Here is a 20,797-nt window from a genome sequence, read left to right on the forward strand (position 1 = left end):
GTAAGTGTGTGTTTGTTGTGTGTGTGAGTGAGTGAGTGGGTGTTGTGTGTGTGTTTAAAATGTGCACATGCAAGACTTTGGCTCATGTACCAACACATACACACATGTACTCACACACACATAATACACACACTCTCTCACTCTCTCTCTCTCTCTTACTCACACACACACACACACACACATGCTCTAGCAGTAGGTTATCTGTAGTATATTGCACCCTGGCCAGGGTCAATGAATGGCAGTGTGCATACATAATGAGACTACACAACCAAGGGTGAGCTTGAGTAGCTCTTCTCCCCAGTGGCTTTACTCCCTGTGGGTCCTGTGTAGCCTTTGACTGTAAATACATGTTTAAATTTGTTGTGGGCGAGACTGTCGCAACACCCACAGACATACCGTTAGCCAGATTTCACCATGGAGTGGTGTTATATTATCATACTTATGTCAAGCAGTGAAATGATTTTGTCAGATTTTACGGGCTAAAACAACCGTTTGTGTAAATGATAGTGACAACTGAATTGGTTCAGCAACTGTTCTAAGAATTTCAGGCATAACATCACACAAGTTGATGTGTGTACTTTCTTATTGTGTTTTTTTGTGAGTGTGCTTCCATCGAAAATTGATAGTGGGAAAATGTAGCAAAAATGCTTAACAGTTTAATTTGTAGTTGTTTCGTATTTATAATGAATGAGGGTTTGATCACTTACTGACGGGAACATGATTGAAAATGTGTGTTAAAACTTATTTCTATGTGGCTGGGGTAAGTTTTGTTTTGCCTGTAACCAGAGTGTATTCATTATGCGAGGTTTTTTTTTTAGAAAGCTGAAAAACATAGTTACTATAAAGCACATTTTTTTCTAACTGTTGTTGAATACTATAGAACCCCCCCCCCCCCGAAAAAAAAGAAACAAAACATAATTTTGCTTTATAAATGTGTAACCAGTGTGAAAAAATACATACAACAAAAATGACAAAGAATGTTTACTTAGACAAAAATTCAACACAAATTTAACAGAAAATATGTCACAATGGGGTGCTGAACACAATTGTGCTGCCTGTACTGGCATACCACAATAGCTTCAAATACCTCTTTGGACTGTTATGTGTGAAAGACAGACTGAATTTGTGATTGAGATTGTCACTGTCTAGAGTTGCTTCACATGCTGAAACAGAGCACGCCAAAGTAGTTTGTACCTCAGTATCATTGAATTCCCCTTATGATTAAGTGTGGCTAAGGTTCCATAGAAATCAACTATGTCTGTGTGATGCTTATTGGTAGAATCTGTGTTTAAGCTTCAAGTTTGTTCACAATATCTACATGAACAGCTTACTTCTAAGTGACCTGCTTGGGTAAAGTTCCACCTTTTGTCATTTTAAATTGTGAGCTTTACGTGACATTAATGGCTGTGCTGTGCATATCTTCCACCTTCCAGCTTTGTACATGTACATGTATGTGCCATTCATGAATCGGGACTTCCAACATTTTCGCTAATGGTTAGATTTGTGATCTTGGAGTACATTATTATGGACCTCGTTCATGTACTGTGTATGGCATAGTACAGTTTTGACAGTACGCATGTGCACATCGCATTCATGTCAGGATCAGAGATTATTTTTTGCATATTGTAGATTTGTGAATAGCACTTGACTCACAAAATTTACAAAATATATGGCATATAAATACAATAAATTACTAAGATTTTCCACGATCTTAATGTTGCTATTACTACTATTATTCTTATTGTTAGTAATGTTGTGGTGATAATGGCGTTCATGCTGGTTATCATTACATCAATATTACAGCTATTATTTTCATAATTACCTTGGGTATGACAGTTCTGAAAACAATGAGGTAAAAATTGTGAAGTTTTTATTAATTGCGAAGGACTTCCCCTTTTGCTCCCTGAGCAAACGCATAGAAACCCTTTCAGTTCATACTCTAGCTATCGTTCCGGTTACTGTTCTGGTTACCTTCACATGGTACAAGTTTGGTGTGAAGAGTTGCATTGGAATAGTACACAACTGATCCATTTATACCACTTTTGCACTTTGTTGTACCGGAATGGGGCCTGTTCTGTGGCCTGGATTGTCTTTGGTGTGCCGACGCCTTTACATCACTTTTGGAAGGACTCCATATTTTTTGTTGATACTTCTTGTCATTATGAAATGTACCAGGCACTGACATTTTTCATCCACTTTTCAGCAATGCCGAATTGTGAATATGACTTTTGTGTATGTGCGGTGAAGCGGCTTTTGTGAAATTACAGAAACATCTAATTTTTCATGGAAAGTGTAGCGAGAAGATTGTTCCAAGAAAGTGATGACCCCCCCCCCCCTTCGTGTACACTCTTGATGGTGTTCTTCATGAAGTATAAGATGCGCACTAGATGAGGGTAACAAGGCTTTACCAAAAAAAGTATTTACATTGTTTATATGGAATGACTTTTGGTGGGATGGAATACATGTTACTCTTTATTTGTAAATCATATAAACATTTGATGAGAGCTATTACCTGATTTAACTGTTCCAGATATTGATTTTGTATGTCAAATGTGTGTCGGCTGTGAAAAACCAGCTTGGCAGATTTTCATGCGATCAATATAAAGTTATGATCGAATAAAATGCCTGCTGGATTTTACTGTACAAGAGAATGATGATATTGTTCATTGTCAAAATACTGTAAAGGTTGGCAGCCCTTCTGATGCGATGGCACATATAAAGGTCAGCCATGTGTGCGTTTGTCTGTGGGTTTGTTTTGCAGACAAATTTCATATTGTTCATTCTCTTTCGTTTTACATTACGGGGGTGCTCATTCAAAGTTGACGTTGAACTATCTCAATGCTAACTGAGCTTTTGTCTTTGGACATGACATGGTTTGTGCAAATAAGGTTAAAGGGGAATGAAGCCCAAGTGTATATGAGAATTGAGTGAATGCAGCATTATTAGTAGAACCCATCAGTGAAAATTTGAGGAAAATTGGACAATCCATTCAAAAGTTATTCAGTTTTGTTGCAACCATTGTTGAATGAGACTACTTCTACATGTTATGTCACATATGAGGAATGATACATGTATAGAGAAAATAAAGGAAATTCATCAACATTTCTTTGTTTATGAAAAGAATCACATTCCCTTGACTTACTGACATATGAAAGGGTAATGCTATTTCCCTACTTTCTGAAAGAGGTATAAAGTCAAGTGCTCTTTCATTATGCTAGAGAAGTAAAATATGTTAAAATTTCTTTGTATTTTCTCAATGAATATAATTATTTGTATGTGACATCACACACTGTAGTAGTCTTCTCAGTCAAAGATGATAGCACTGAAACTTTAACATTTCATAACTTTTGAATGAATTGTCCAATTTTCCTTAAACTTTCACTTATTTTTTTTTCAATTTTTTTTCAATTTTTTTTTAAATATTTTTCATACTAATATTGCTGCATATGCTCAATCAATACAGTATAAATTTGGGTTTCATTCCCCTTTGAATGTTACCTGAGAAGTGATACTTTGAAGGATTTGGTTTCCATGGCAACGATGATTGAGCCATTGTTCAGCTCCTCCTCTGGCATTGTGTAGAGGGATTAATGCTGGACTAAGAAGGAGAATTGGGGAGGGGATGGTATCTGTCAACCACTAAAAGCAGAAGAAAGATAAAACACGATGAAAATGATGTCATATAGAGGGATGGTATCTTTCAAACACTAAAAAAAAGAAGAAAAAATACAATGAAGATGATATTATATAGAGGGATAGTGGTTCTAGCAGCAGTAGCTTAGCTGCAAAAATTAATTTGTACTGTGTTAGTCTGAGTTGACTCCAGTGAACAGTATTTCTAAACAAAGCAGCAGAAGTTCCAATAAAGTCAGATGTGAAATAAGAACATAGTTATAAATGGATTAAAGCATTAGTTAGATAGGTACTCAATTAGATTATGAGGTAATGATTTATTGTCTTCCATTGAAATACACATCAATCAACTTTTGTTGGTTTTTTTTAGTAATGAAAAGAAAGTTATGTACAAATATGGCCATAGCATCAATAGACTGTAGAGGTATAATTTCAAAACAATGATGACATTTAACTTGAGGGTGATCTTGTCACTAAATCAGAGACTCAATACATGGGACCATAGTAGTGACAGAGAAATGACATAATAATATCATCACCTCATTGAATATGCATACTGTACATACTGCACCATAGTTATGGGTAAACTCGGCGCTGGGGGGGGGGGGGGGCTGAGTTCACCCGCTAGGCCGAGTTTACCCATAACTACGGTACGTGGTTAAGACTGCTGTCCACCCCTACCTCCCTGGAAAAAAAAAGGTAACACTTGAAAATGCCATAATTTTCATGTTTTATATCAAATTTTTATATCAAAATATGTATTCATACTTTCCATTGATCTCAGTGTGTTTGATAACTGGAACATTGAGTGGCTTTTCACACCAAACTCCTGCATTTATTTTTTCTCTTATAGATAAGCTCAAGATTTTTTTTTTTTTTTTTTCGAGGGGGAGGGGGAAGGGGGATGACAGGGTGGTTCTTGGCTCTCTGACTCCTTTCTAAACGAGAAAGAGGAGACGATGAGGGAAAATGATTCTTTGATTGGGGGGACGGGTGGCTGCGGCATTGATCTCCCTCTGGTGTATACCACAGCTCCCCGCTCCGTCCACCATGTAATTATCACTGTGAAGTTGACTGCACTTTGTTCAGGGAAACAGCTCCTGACTGGTGCTTGCTGGAGCGCAACCCCTAACGCCAGATACATGTTGATGTCGTTGCGTAGTCGGGGGAGTCGGCGTATGGCTATTAACAAGATTCGCCCGTCAGCTGTGTATGTGTGTATTTGTATGTGTGTGTGTGTGTGTGTGTGTGTGGTGAATACCTGCACCTGACTGACTGACCTATGGGCAGATGGCATTTCAGGCGCGATGTTGTGAAATTTGATTTTCATTCCTTCTGGATGCTGGAATGCATATAGGCGGCACGTCTGTGAATTACACGTTTGTGTAAGAAGTTTTAGATGGGGCAAGGTGTCTCCGGAGGAAAAAAAGATTCAACAACAAACATGGTTTTGAAACTATGTGATGGACATGTCGGCTTTGTATTCAAATGAGATATAATGTTTGATGACGAAACTTGCTGCGGTGCTCATTAACGTCCTATTCAGGCTCAACCTGTATTTCAACCCAACTTCTTGAAAAAATGAATAAAAACAAACAGTAAACAAACCAAACCTAACTCGGAATGAAGATGATATTGAAATCTCTCTTGTGTGTACAGGCTGTGTACTTGGTGTTGAAGTGTGAGTTGGCTGTTGGCAAAGTGAGAGAGGGAGAGAGGGAAGGAGTCACACTCGGCAGTTGCCGTGGCAACCAGGTTATGTTGATGTCACCTTCTTGGGATTCTATCCTTCAGCAGGAGAAGGCAAGGCATGCCTTGTAACAAACGAGGGAGAAAGTAGTGGCAGAAAAGCTAACTGCGCCAGCGTGTGTGTGAGGACGCTGACCTACCAGCTCGCGTGGTTCATCTTACCCTGCAGCGAATTAAAGGGAGTGTTCAGCCGATCACAAGAGTTTCCACACATGAGATTGATTCTTGTAGACTGTTCTTCTTGGTACTTCTTACTTGTATACATTTGTGACTGCAGATCAGAATCTACGGACGTTATGCAGTGAGCGCCACCACACAGTTTCCATTTGGTGTATAATGCATTGACTACTCTCATGAGTTAATTTTCAATTTCAATACCAGAAGTCAATGGAAAATTCAGAAAAGGAAAAAAAAAAGTGATTACAAATATCATGAAACTCCTCTATCTTGTGGTTCTCTTGTATTTGTTGTTAAATTTATGCCGCTGCAGTAGGCTGCATGATATTTCAAAAGTTTGTGAAATTTCTAAGAGGGGTGGTAACATTCCTCTAGAGCAAGTGCTATGTACAAACATTTAATATTTTTGTACCTTTGGTATGGATAAGTATTTAGTATGCAGAGTTAAAATCAACAACATTTATACAGAAAAGGCAACAAATTGATAGTGGTAGCAATGGTACAGCAAGAGCATCAATTCCAGTGACAGAACATGAAGCAACAAACTGACAATGAAAAAAAAAATTGTAGTGGTGGTGGTAGTGAGATCAACCACAGTATGACAACAGCAACTATTATAAAAATGTGGTAGATAACTGGTAGCAACAACAGTTGCAACAATAATCACAACAGTAGCAGTGGCGATGGTATGAAAATCATTTGAAAAAAATATGAGAGCTTGAAGCCAGCAAGAAAATGTTTAGGTGGCAGACCTGGGTAAAGATCAAAAGTTTTATCGTGTCTACCACCCTCTACCAGAGCCACACAACCCTTATGTTCTTAACCCATTGAAGACTATTCTCAAGTAAAGGTTATACTTGAGGCAGATGTCTATGGGAATGCATGTTATAGCATAATCATCTCGTTCTCAACGGGTTAAATCGGTGTCGTCGTCAAGTGAAAGTGAATTGACCCAATCGGGATGAGACAACCCCCTGTGTGTGTGTGTGTGTGTGTGTGTGTGTGTGCGGCGGTAAAAAGGTCAGCATTGCAAATATCCCTTTCAAATACAAGGCTCAGTGTTGGGGTGAAAATTGGCGTAATATTTCATTGACGTCACCCCGCAAAACTTTAGTGGAATGGCCAGATGAACGAAATAACAAGTAGGGGGAAAAATATCTCTCCACCATCCCTGGCAAGGAGTAAGGGAAAGGTCAAGCCAAGCTGGGGGTTTACATACCTAAGGGATGCTCATACAGTGTGAGAATATTCAGTGTTGTTATGTTTGATATCTTTACTGTGAGTTTTTTAGTTTTATTTTGTAGTTTTGTAATCAAGAAGAAGAAAACTAGCAAAATTGACTGGACATCACTTGCGCAGAAGTGAACTATGGCTCTTATTCGTGGTTTGCTGTCCCTTTAAGATTTAGATATTTCTTTAAAGCCTCATAAGATGTATGAAGCTGTTTATGAGCAGTGCATTTTGACAATTATTGAAATATTTTTTTTGGAGGGGAAAGATGATGGTACGGAGTGGCGAATAGTTGAGCGGAGTCGAGCAATGAAGTGACATCTTTATCATCTCATAGACAAGGTGTAACAATAAAACATACAGCATTAAAGGTAGGGAATCCCATTGGCATGCCTTAAGAGTTGTATAAACACAGTGGTATGTTGAAGAGAGTATCATTTTAGAAACTCCCATAAAGTATTGAAAGTGGAAGGTAACATTTCATACATTTTTATTGACCGTTAGATTTTGAATTGAATTTTTTTGGGGCTCACCATAAATTCCAGTACATTACTAGGCTACCTTTGCAGACCCATGCACTGCATGTGTGTCCATCATATATATTTTGTGAATAAAGTTCATCAAAACTTACAAATATTTACATTCTTGCCACACACTCTATATGTTATTACATCAGCTCTTATACTTTTAGATTTGTGTTTATAGATAAAAAATACAGAAGACTGCAACAAAAAGGCTTAAGTGTGGCTGACACACAGAACTACTGAGTAGTTGAGTTTTGTGCATTATTCAAATTGTAGATAACTGTTGACTTCCAAATTTCTAAGCAGTGGCCTAAACAAGTCCACTGAGGTTCATATTTAATGTTTTGCTGCATTTTGGGAGTTCTGTAAAAGGTATCCCCTACCTTTAAAGCCTCATAGGATGTATGAAGCTGTTTATGAGCAGTGCATGTAGACAGTTATTGAAATATTTTTTGGAGGGAAAAGAGGAGGGTACAGAGTTGCGAATAGTTGAGCGGAGTCGAGCAATGAAGTGACATCTTTATCATCTCATAGACAAGGCGTAACAATAAAACATACAGCATTAAGTCAGTCAGTCAGTCCTTCTCTCTCTTGGTTAGAAGTGATCTGTAGATGTTGCTATTGATACAGATGTATAGAATATAGTTATTCCACTGAAGACTGTGATATGATTATAGAAAGACTGTCTGTTTTGACATGACATTTTTCTCAATAGTTTGGATCATGCCACCATGAATCATATTATGACCTGACAATCGGAATCTTATGAACGTCATCAGATCTTTTATTCAGGTTGTGAATTTTTGATCAGTTGAAAATGGAAATAATCTATGCAGCAGATATGTGGAATATGTGTGATTACACTAGAAAAGAGAACGCAGCAACCCGCTGCAGTGGACTGTTGACTGTTGACTGTTCCACGCATCATAGAAGCCATTGGCGAATATGGCTGTGCTATGCGAGTGTGGCTTGGCTCAGAGCCCGTGATGCGATGTGTTGGTGGGCTTCAGGTCACACGTAACAAGTCTTGCCGGCGAAGTGGCTCCCAACTCCACTGACGCACTGTCACTAAGTGACATTTTGCCAGTATGAAATACAGACCAATATTTGTGCCGCGGTGGCTCCTCCGTTCCCGAAGAACAAAAGAGCCCCCACTATCCTACCGCCTATAGGTTAGGAATTGATTATCACCGGTTCTCTCCCTCTCCCTGCATGACTCATGTATCGGTGCAGGCATACCAAAGCTGCTCTCCTCAAATCGCCCAACACAATCGGAGGCATGTCTATCTATCTCCTTTGTGCTCCATCTCTCTCTCTCTTCTCTCTCTCTCCTTCTCTTCCATTTATTTTCTTCTCTTTCTCTCTCTCCCTTTATCTTCTATGTATTTTCATCTCTCACACACACTCTCTCCCTCTCTTGCTCCGAAGCTTGCCCACACACAATCCGAGTGGCCGGCCTGTGTATCGTACATTCTAGCACAGATTGACCAACAGGATGTAAATCCACACACGCACATACACACATACACATGCACACACACACACACACACCTCTCTCCCTCTCTCTCATCCCTGCATTCTCCCAATTTCCCACATTGCTTCTCTAAGCTGACCATACATTGACCTGCCTATTTTTTTCCCTCCCACTCTGCTTTCAATTTGTACATCTTCCTCATGCTCATTTTATACTGTATGTCCATTTCTATGGCAAAATCACGCTCTTTGCCCCTATCTATGTATGTTCTCTGCCTGGTCTGTGTCATCTTAATTTATCTTACATGCTTATTCGTGAAATAAAGTTTTTCATGTTTTGTTTGCTTTTATTTATCCCCCATCAGATATTTAGTATTTGCATATTACTTTATCTTCTGAAAGAGTTTCCTTTTTGATAGTGCAATCATGTCATCCAAAATTAAAGGCATAATTCACCATTTGCAGATGAAACAAAAGCCCAGCATTAATGCTTTGAAATAGTTCTAAAATGTGAGTTAGGGATAGAAACAGCTAATGTAAAAATTTGAACGAGTATAATCGATGTTAAGTATTGTTAAATATACAAAATGTGAACAATAGTTATAATAAAAATGTTTCCAGACTAAACCGTCTACAGTTATGGTTTAATGAGAAAAGTAGTGATATCTCCTTGAATTTTAGGCTTTATCGCAAAAATTTTATATGGTAGGATGTTTTGTGATACAACTGACCTACACATATGCATCAAGAGTGAGATCTTGAACAACTTTTAATTCACTGCTCCCAAAGTAAACAGGACCTTTAAGGGTTTGAAATTTGTGATTTGCTCATGCTATAATGCTGATCTTAAATACAGTCAACCTTTCCTAGATTGAATCCAAAGGGACCAGAGAATATCCTTTGACTCAAGAGAATTCTGACTTTAATCATGTCATAGACTTCACACATTTTTTTTATCCATTTTGGGTGGAATTTTCCTTTGTCACAAATGTACACACAAGTAGTTATGTACATGTATCAAGGCTGTATGCATGGTTGTTTTAATGTGTATGTACACAGGGTGACCAGATTAATGGAGAACATTCTATATGATATAGATATAGTACATACAGGCTGACCAGATCAGTGGAGAATTTTCTACAGGGTATACAATGTAGCTACAGTACATGTATGCATGTGACAGGAAATACATTATAGCTCACTCAATCTAGAATGATTTAACCCATTCCAGAAAATTCTAGGAAGTGCTGGCTGAGTGAGGCACTGCCCTTGTAACCCAATGTGATTGGTAGTTAATTTTGGCAATGATGTTATGCACATATTAGGCAGTGAGTCATCCAGGATTCCTGGAATTTGGACTTGCTAGTATGTTCAGGTATGTGGCCCCAGGTTGGAGAAAATTACAGAATGTACTAGAAAGGGGTGAATGGATAGTATATAAGCAGGAGAAATTCTGAGGTAGGCAGAGTACCTAACACCTCTGTTCTGAGAGTTACGTCACTTCTGGCTCTGAAGCGACTTGTTATAGTCAGTCCTGTGTTACCTGCTGACCTGCTATACAAACTGTGTTTGTGGAGATAAGGCCTGGGAGACATTTTGCCTGCAGAGAATTAATTTGCCGACGTTGGAGATAGACTCCATATTTTAGTGTCAACGGACATTGTTACGGCAAAGCTGTGACGGGCTGGATTCCTTGCTGGACATTATAAAGTGAATCATCATTCAACGCATCAACTGGACGTGGTCGTCATAACGTTTGGATTTTGCACGTTTCGCCGTGAACATACACCTTGTTTATCGTGGAATTTACCCTGGATCTATAACGTGGACTATTGTAACCTGTGCCTCTGGATTTATGTCGAAGGAATCATTCATCGGTGCATCACGGATCATTCATTTGTGCATCAAGCATCGTATTTGGACACTACCAGGAAACTGTAGGGATTTCATGATTTAGTGAGTAAGTGATTCCATTACTGACTTATATTTGTTTATAGTGATCATTATTGTACTGATGTGAAAACCGATTACGAGTCTGTACCCACAATATCACTGTTAATAAACCGCCTGAACATCAGTTGATTGTTTCTTTTGTGCGATCATTCTCGGAGTGATTTTGGTCGTAACAAAATTGGGGGCTTGTCCGGGAAGTGAATTTAAAGCCAAAACTTAGAATTTGGAACGTTCCGGAATCCAGAATATTGGTATAGACAAAATACCAGTGAGTTGATTGTTCAATTGTACATTGTGTGTAATACATGTGACAATGTCAATCAGTACAATGGATGTTCAGGCATTTGTTCAGAGGACAGATTTGTCCCTCAAAGATTTGCAAAGGTTACGCAAATGTGATTTGACCGCTATTGCACAGCATTTGAATGTTGATGTTCCACAAGGTGTAAGAAAGGCAGAGATTCTTGACTTGGTAGCTGGTCACATGGAGCTCAAAGAAGAAATTGACACTTCAGATCAAGCTCAAATGTCAGATCAAACACGGCTTGAGCTTGCAAAATTGGAAATCAAGGAGAGAGAAAGAGCAAGGGAACTAGAACTGGAAAAAGAGAAGATGAGACTAGAAATGGAAAGAGAGAGGGAAAGAGAACAAAGAGAAATGGAAATGAAGGAAAGGGAAAGGGCTAGAGAAGTGGAAAGAGAAATTGAAATGAAGAAAATTGAAGTGGAGCAACAACTGAAATTGCATGAGATGGAATTGACTCATGCACAAACTGTTGGATATCGTGAAAGGGCTCTCTCTGAATTTGATTTGGCTAGGAACATTCGATTGGTGCCAAAATTTGAGGAAAACAGAGTTGATGCATATTTTGTGTCGTTTGAGAAGGTGGCTGACAGTTTGAACTGGCCACAGGAATTTTGGCCCATGCTCCTTCAAAGTGTGTTTGTCGGCAAAGCCGCCGATGTGTACTCATCTCTCTCAAAAGAGCAATCACGTGACTATGCTACAGTCAAGAAGGCAGTGTTGAATGCTTATGAGTTGGTGCCAGAGGCGTACAGACACAAGTTCAGAAATTCGTACCGCAAACCAGGCCAGACACATGTTGAGTTTGCTCGTGAAAAAGAAATGATGTTTGATAGGTGGTACAGGTCCCTGAAAGTGGATCAGGACTTTGATAACCTACGTGAGGTTGTTCTCTTGGAAGAATTCAAAAAGAGTGTTGCTTTCAGTGTGAGGTCGCATTTGGATGATCACAAAGTGACAAGTTTGCATAAAGCAGCCTTGATGGCTGATGAGTATGAGCTGACCCACAGAAATGACAACAGACCACCTTTCAGGAATTTCTCTGGAAACAAGAGAGACAAAAATCAGTCGAGCAATCCAAAGAATGCTGGTCCTGAAAAAGGCACGAGTTCTGAAACTTCATCGGCACCAAAGCCTCAATCTGACAAAGGGTCCAGTACAAGTGCAAATGTCATCAAATGTTTTCACTGTAACAAGACAGGGCATGTGAAGTCACAGTGTTGGAAGTTGCAAAACAAAGCAAAGAAGGACATGGGATTTGTCATGTCAAAAAGTGTCCTACCCGAAAATAGTGTCCCTTTCAGTGAAACACAGGCCATTGAAAGTCGATCTCCCAAATTCAAAGATAGGACTAAGCAGGTGGATGAGAGCTATCGTAGCTTTTTGTTCGATGGTGAGGTGACCCCATGTGCTTCTGGTGAGGCAGGTAAACCAGTAGTCATCCTGCGGGATACGGGGGCCTCTCAGTCGTTGATGGTGGATGGTGGTATGACTTTTCCACCAGATAGTGCAGTGAATGCAAAAGTCTGGATTCAAACTGTTGATGGCAGTTATATGTCAGTACCACTGTATAGAGTGGATTTGAAGTGTGACCTAGTTTCTGGTCCTGTCACTGTTGGAGTTGTTCCTGAGTTGCCCATGGCAGGCATTGACTTCCTGTTGGGGAATGACTTGGCTGGGGACAAGGTGGTTGCGTCTCCAGTTGTTTCGGATAAACCAGTGGTGGTTGCTGAAACTGAGCAGTTGCAGGAGGAGTTTCCTGAGATTTCCCAGATTGTGTTGTGACAAGGTCTCAGGCTCGTAGAGCTGTTCAAGATGATGCGGATTCTGTTGATGTGGAGGAGAATTCCGGTGTTTGGTTGGCAGAAACCTTTTTCAAGGATTTGAATGATGGGGTTGCTGTATTAGGCTCCGAGGCTAACAGTGATGGGCTGTTTAGCAAGTCTTCCTTGGTTGAAGCACAGCAGGCAGACTTTGAGTTGAAAGGCTTGTCTCAGATGGCGTGTTCTGAGGCTGAGGCCGAAAAGGTCCCTGAGTGCTATTATGTCAAAGATGGCATTTTGATGAGGAAGTGGAGACCTCCCCATAGGCCAGCTGATGAGGATTGGACGGTGGTCCGTCAAGTTGTTGTCCCTCCCTGTTACCGCGGTGAGATCTTGAGGATTGCTCACGAGTTACCTGTTGGCGGCCATTTAGGCGTCAGAAAGACAAAGGATCGGATCATGAGGCATTTCTATCGGCCAGGGTTGAATGTGGATGTGGCTGAGTTTTGCAAGACTTGTCACACATGTCAGGTGGCTGGTAAACCACAGCATTCAGTGAAGCCGGCGCCATTGATTCCGATACCTGCGTTTGAAGAACCATTCAGTCGGGTTCTAGTTGACTGTGTTGGACCTTTGCCTAGGACTAGGTCGGGTCATAAGTACCTCTTGACAATCATGGATATGTCTACACGGTTCCCAGAGGCTATCCCATTACGAAATATCACTGCCAAGACTGTGGTAGATGCTCTAGTGCAGTTTTTCACTAGGTATGGGTTGCCCAAGGAAGTGCAGTCTGACCAAGGGTCAAATTTCATGTCAGGCATATTTCAAGAGGTGATGTATCGTTTGGGTGTGAAGCAGCTGAAGTCGTCAGCTTATCATCCCCAATCCCAAGGTGCGTTGGAGCGCTACCACCAGACCCTAAAGACAATGATTAGGGCATTTTGTGAGGAGTATCCCGAGGATTGGGATAAGGGCATCCCTTTCCTGCTGTTCGCGACGAGGGACTCCCCAAATGAGTCGACGGGTTTCAGCCCATTTGAGTTGGTGTACGGTCATGAAGTTAGGGGCCCACTGAAGCTCATCAAAGAGAAATTCATGACTGAGGATGATGAGGTCCACCTACTTGACTATGTGTCAAAGTTCCGTGAAAGGCTTTCAAAGGCTTGTGAGGTAGCTAGGGAACACTTGAAAGTGTCACAAGACTCTATGAAGAGAAAGGCAGACAAAAATGCCAAAGCCCGAACCTTCAAACCAGGTGACAAAGTTCTTGTACTGCTGCCCATACAAGGTGAACCACTGAAAGCCAAGTCCAGTGGCCCATACTGTGTCAAAAAGAAACTCGATGATGTGAACTATGTGATCAGTACAACAGACAGACACAAAGAACAGAGAATGTGTCATGTTAACATGTTGAAAGAGTGCTATGACCGAAAGTCAGTTGGTGTGACATAGGTAGTGGATAGCACAGTAGAAGTTAAGGGTGAAAAGTTTTCACCGGCATATCACTTACAGTGTATGTGTTTAGCATATCCATTAATGAATGCAAAACAGTTTGACATGATTGTATAAGCTTTAAGAATCCAAGCAATATCAATGTAAATGGTATCCATGAAAAGAAAACATGGAATTAATGCAGCTATTCAATAGGCATGTGATAGTATGTGATTGTTGTTGCTTGATTTGGATGTTACCTCACATTTGTTGTAAATAACAATGAGAAATTGTGAAGGTAAAAGAAACCCTTGCTACGGCAAGGCTTTCTTTTTCCCATGGGGGATGGTGTCACAAATGTACACACAAGTAGTTATGTACATGTATCAAGGCTGTATGCATGGTTGTTTTAATGTGTATGTACACAGGGTGACCAGATTAATGGAGAACATTCTATATGATATAGATATAGTACATCCAGGCTGACCAGATCAGTGGAGAATTTTCTACAGGGTATACAATGTAGCTACAGTACATGTATGCATGTGACAGGAAATACATTATAGCTCACTCAATCTAGAATGATTTAACCCATTCCAGAAAATTCTAGGAAGTGCTGGCTGAGTGAGGCACTGCCCTTGTAACCCAATGTGATTGGTAGTTAATTTTGGCAATGATGTTATGCACATATTAGGCAGTGAGTCATCCAGGATTCCTGGAATTTGGACTTGCTAGTATGTTCAGGTATGTGGCCCCAGGTTGGAGAAAATTACAGAATGTACTAGAAAGGGGTGAATGGATAGTATATAAGCAGGAGAAATTCTGAGGTAGGCAGAGTACCTAACACCTCTGCTCTGAGAGTTACGTCACTTCTGGCTCTGAAGCGACTTGTTATAGTCAGTCCTGTGTTACCTGCTGACCTGCTATACAAACTGTGTTTGTGGAGATAAGGCCTGGGAGACATTTTGCCTGCAGAGAATTAATTTGCCGACGTTGGAGATAGACTCCATATTTTAGTGTCAACGGACATTGTTACGGCAAAGCTGTGACGGGCTGGATTCCTTGCTGGACATTATAAAGTGAATCATCATTCAACGCATCAACTGGACGTGGTCGTCATAACGTTTGGATTTTGCACGTTTCGCCGTGAACATACACCTTGTTTATCGTGGAATTTACCCTGGATCTATAACGTGGACTATTGTAACCTGTGCCTCTGGATTTACGTCGAAGGAATCATTCATCGGTGCATCACGGATCATTCATTTGTGCATCAAGCATCGTATTTGGACACTACCAGGAAACTGTAGGGATTTCATGATTTAGTGAGTAAGTGATTCCATTACTGACTTATATTTGTTTATAGTGATCATTATTGTACTGATGTGAAAACCGATTACGAGTCTGTACCCACAATATCACTGTTAATAAACCGCCTGAACATCAGTTGATTGTTTCTTTTGTGCGATCATTCTCGGAGTGATTTTGGTCGTAACACCTTTGATTTCAACCCAGGCAATAATTTGACTTTTGTTATTTTTATTGCCTTTGTCTCTGTCTGATGTCTTCTTGTCTCTGATTTTATTTTTCAACTTTTTTTTTTGATAGATATTATTAATATTTTGTTTTGTTATTTATTTTTTGACAACTCTCAAGAGGTTCAATGCCAGTACAGATGTTATGGGAACAATGAAAATAATTTGTTCTTGGTGGTCATCATTTTATTTTGTTATTATTTTAAATTTCTGTTGTGACTAATCACAAGTTATTCAGGAGCTGGTTGGCATCCTGGTAATGATTAACACAATCCCTATTGGCAGAGACATGCTATTTAACATACAATGCTAGTTTTTGTAACTGGTAGAATAAATGATACAGTACGTGTCTATTTCTTGGTGCTTGAAAGGCAACATTATGAGTAGACTGTATGTTTTCTTTATTAAACTTTTCCTAGTGATTTGTCACCACTTTTTTTGGCAGCTGTCACAAAATTTACTGATGGGAGAAAACACCATTGTACATTCTGTTTTACTTTATCAGTGGTTTGCTGATGATAATGATGGTGATGATGATTATGATAAAAATTATGATTGTTGCTATGATTATTCATTTAGAGATACTTCTTAAAGCATAGCCACTTGATACAAAGTGCAAATATTGTAATGGAAGCAAAACATTTAGAATTAATGTAAATTGAAGATTCAATGTTTTTGTTGTTTTCTTTCAAGAGAATATCGACCTCCCCTCATTAACATGTGTTCTTTTTGCTGTAAAGATTGCAAAACACCTTTATACTCTGTGTGTAAGGAACTTGAATGGTGATTATTAGTCTTTGCTAGGCTGGGGTGAGAGCGTTGAAGAAAATTGATTGTGGTATAGAGTGGGGAATGAAAAACTAAACCATGTTGTCACCAGCCGTTTTTCATGTCCATATGTTCTGTAGAAATAGAGATGGTCAGTTTTTTTGTAGCGTGCTCTTTGTGAATGTCAAGTATTGATATTCACTGTGAGTGCCAGTGTTCAGGGAAGAATTATCGATGTATGAAGCAAAAAAAAGTCTGACATGACATTTCTGTTTCAGTTTCAATTGCCTGACATTTGAAATGTGAAAATGCTGGCATTGAGCTGGCCTGCAGCAGCAGCGATAACAAAATACATATTGTAATAGTATCGAACTGACATTGAAGTTCTTCCAGAATGAGGTTGAATTTGTGCATGCGAGCGGAAGTGTAGGACGTTAAGTCACAGTGAATAAGTGAATGTCAACGAACCACGAACTTGGTGATTTCATATGATTAAAGCCAGAACTATAGCTCTCGTGTGTGAGACTTTCAGAGAACCCTGGATGGTCTGTCACAATGCTGTACTTTCAATGAAAGAAGTCCGTGCTGACCGTGTTGTGTTTGCACTCAAAGAAAAGATTTCTGTGATCATGCGCTACAAGTATCACCGCAAAATCGTGTCGGTTCACAACTGTTTTCTTGTGTACTAAGACAGAAAAGCTGAGAAAGCTGAATGAAGTACAATGTATGTAGTGAATTAAATTTCAAGCAGGGCATTCTTTTCCCAGAAAACATTTAATCATGATTTTTTTTTTTTGTCCAAAAATTACATTTATGCTGGAAAAAAAAAATACAACTAGATAGGGCCTCTGGTTCTAGTGTACACTTTCTCCTACCAGTCTGTGGTGAGAGTGTGGTGTAGTGTACCCTTTCTCCTGACATTCTGTCGGGAGAGTGCGGTGTTGCCAGCTACTGCGAGAAGTGGTAATCACCAGTCTCCATGTCCACAGGCATATTGATCAAGGCAACCAAGGCTGGATAAATTGAATCGCAGACAGAGTTCTTTCCTGGTAGGGACCAGCTGAGGAGCGAAATATTGTCCTCCTCTCTCTCATCTTTTTTCCATTGAAAGCCCCCAAGATCATAACCTACTATACCTCGGAACTTTGGGAGTCAGGCTGTGTGTGGGGGAAGAGAGCTGATGCGGAGATAGGAGGGTAGATAGATAGATAGATGGGTAGATGGGGTAGATGAATCTCTCCTTTAAGTAACTTGTTGATTGAGTGTCTTCGAGAGAGAGTGATATATGCCTCAAAGTGTGAAGTAGGTTTGTATGAAAATCTAGAGGAGTGAGAGATTTATATGTATAGAGATAGACATAAGTAGATATCTGAGATAGATATATCTGTAGACAAACATATAAGGGAAGAGAGAGAGAGAGATAGAAACATTGTGAGATACCTAAGGTAGATATATCTGTAGACAGATATATAGGAAAAGAGAGGTACAGAGAGAGACGTTGGTAGATAGCTGAGATATATGTCAATACAGATGTATAGAGGAAGAAAGATTTAGAGAAAGAAAGAGAGAGAGAGACATATATCTCAGATATCTAATGATAAATAGAGGAGTAGAAAGAGATAGACAGACAGAAAGAGAGAGAATAATATTGTCATGTAAATGAAACATGTTGCATAATGAAGGGAAAGAGCTCAAGATGGAATGGCAGATGTGAATAATTAGAAGATGTGCGTTATTATAATGGGTAATGGAAAGTCATTGTGAAGTTCATGTTCTCTTCTGGACATCACATCATTGACATGTAAAATAAAAGAAAAAGTACTGACTTTCTTTATTCCATACTAAAATTGTGTATTTGGTGCACAATGCTGTCAGTGAAAGTGGATATCATGCCTTTTATGTAAATGTTTAAAAAATCTCTGAATGACTTCACTATTTTTGTTTTGAAGAGATGTGGGAGAATAAATTGGTTTTATAATAATGGGAAAAAAAAGGTGATTTGTACGCCACTACCGTTCAGGGCACTCAAGACCAGAAAAAGGGTGTCCAAATTCAATGTGGTACCAAAGGTATATTGCCCATGACACACTGAACTCCCTCTACATTCCGGAAAAGTACAGCCTGCAATTTTGATACAATGCCTTCCAGCTACATTGACTAATGTATTTTGTGTCTTCAATTTTTTTCTCTTTGCTTCTTCTTCTTCTCTCTCCCATCCCCCTCTAACTATTTACACCCAATTTCTTGCCCCTGCCATCCTATTCCCTCCAATTTGTCTATATTGTGTTTGGCACTGCGCTTCTTTCTAATCATCATGTGGTTCACATGACACCTCGTTCAAACGGTTGTTGTTGTTTCTCTGCCTCCTCATAATACCACTTCTTTCTCTTCATTATTCCCTGTGTTTGTCCTTTTGTTGTGCCCTCTTTCTGTCATCATATTCTACAAACAAAATCTCCCTTTTCAATCTTTGTACCTTGATTAAAAAATGTATGCACCTGTCCCATTTCTGTAAGTGCACATTCAATATTCTGTCATCCTCAATATTGGTTATATTGCAATGAATTTATTTTGATTGTCTGGTTGTCATATGTATATTATGTATGTTGATAATCATGAATAATGACTATTTTTGTCTTATTTTTTCTTTTCTTTGCTTCCCTTTCTACCTGAATTTTTTCTGAATTCATCCTATCCTCAAACTTCATCTTGTCACCTTGAATCGCCTAATATTTGCCCTCTTTCCGCATTCTTACCTGCTATTCTATTGGTCCTGGTATTTCTCAAAACTCCACTTTCACCATTCGTTGCTTTCTTTCCTTTCTGCTACTACCAACTGCTTCCACTTGTTTCACCCCCTTCCTCTCTGCCCTATCTTCTTATCTCACTGTATCATTCCTGTATACTATCTCCCAACCTTCTTCCCATCTTTCCTTCTTCACTTTCTCACCATTCCCGTCTTGCACCCTTCTTCATGTGTTCCTCCCAACTTGTTCTTTTCTTCTTTCTTTTTACCGTCCACATCCCCATCTCATTATCTTCTTTTATCATCCTGATATCACACTCCACCTCTTCTGCTCCTATCCTCTCCTCCTCCTCCTCCTCCTCCTCCTTTCCTCTCTGCTCTTCTGTCGTGCTGTTCTGCAGAGTGCGGCAGGCCCGAACTCCGTCATGGGGCAGCTCCCCCAGGGGGCGGACGGGATGCCTGGTGGCCCAATGCCAGGATTCTTTCAGGTAAGTCGGGCAAGGAGAGAGGAGATCCAGGCCCTGCCTCACCAGGGGGGCAATGGTTGGTCCCTTTTTTTTTTTTTTTAAAACCCCATTCACATTTTGATAATGTGAGACTGCCGTGACAAAGAGTCATTGTAGCCCACTGTGCTCAAGTTGCTTGTATTGGATACATTTCCTCCACATCAGTTGATATAGGGGATTTTTTTTTTTTTTTAAACCTGTTGAGGACAAGTCCCGAGTATACTCGGGCAAGTGTCTGTGAGAAATGTGGGTTGTAGCAAAAATCAGCCTGTCCTCAACGGGTTAGTGAGAGGGAGGATTAAAATCTGGTTGTGAGAAATCTACGTTATGGTAGCAATCTCTATGGAGGAGGATACTCTACAACCACACCCTCTTTTTGTTGGTGTGGAAGGGTGCTCTAGTGACATATAACCATGTATTACTTTGTGAAATTTGGTTTTCCCCCTATTTGGGGCTGTGGTGGTAGCACCAGATTCTTTTTATAAGTGCGCATAGTGTCTTCAAACTGCTCCTAATGAGGAAATGTACGAGAGAGGTGCGAGAGAGGTAGTGAATTTGACAGCAGACGGAGCTCCCTGTTCAATCTGTAGCTGTGAGCGATGTGGTTTTCCATCGGGAACTCGGGGTACAAATTGGTCCACTGGGATATTTAGCGGGGTAAGGTGATGCGCCCTACCTTTCTGTCTGTCTGACCATTCCCGCTGTCAACTGTCTTTCCCTTATTCTTTCATTTTTCTTCTGTTGCTCTCCTGTCTATTCTCTTGTCATCTTTTCTTTTCCCTTATTTCAAATCTCTCTATTTCATTTCATTCTCTTTTCTCTTTCATTTTCTTTCTTTACCCAATATAACTCTTTTGTCTTTTTCTCTCTGTAATGCCAGTCCATGGTTTCTTATTTGCCAGTGCCCAATTGTGGCCGAGGCACACTTTTTTGGATACTGGCCAGTCGCCTTCAGCTATAACCCTTGGAAGTGGTTTGAAAATGGCAAAAATGACTAGCAGT

The 20,797-nt window shown here is 39.8% G+C and overlaps 1 protein-coding gene across 5 annotated transcripts in view; it reads left to right on the top strand.

Moving 5' to 3' along the window:
- The window catches only part of LOC140236666 (single-stranded DNA-binding protein 3-like), a 176,051-nt gene that overhangs the window by 37,570 nt on the left and 117,684 nt on the right, over positions 1-20,797 (top strand). For all 5 annotated transcript variants that reach the window (XM_072316586.1, XM_072316588.1, XM_072316587.1 and 2 more), the window contains exon 5: positions 19,691-19,777. In XM_072316586.1, coding sequence (XP_072172687.1) covers positions 19,691-19,777 — 87 coding nt within the window. The remainder of the gene's footprint in view (positions 1-19,690; positions 19,778-20,797) is intronic.

This window comes from Diadema setosum, chromosome 13 (genome assembly GCF_964275005.1).
Source record: "Diadema setosum chromosome 13, eeDiaSeto1, whole genome shotgun sequence".
In the NCBI taxonomy this organism is placed as follows: domain Eukaryota; kingdom Metazoa; phylum Echinodermata; class Echinoidea; order Diadematoida; family Diadematidae; genus Diadema; species Diadema setosum.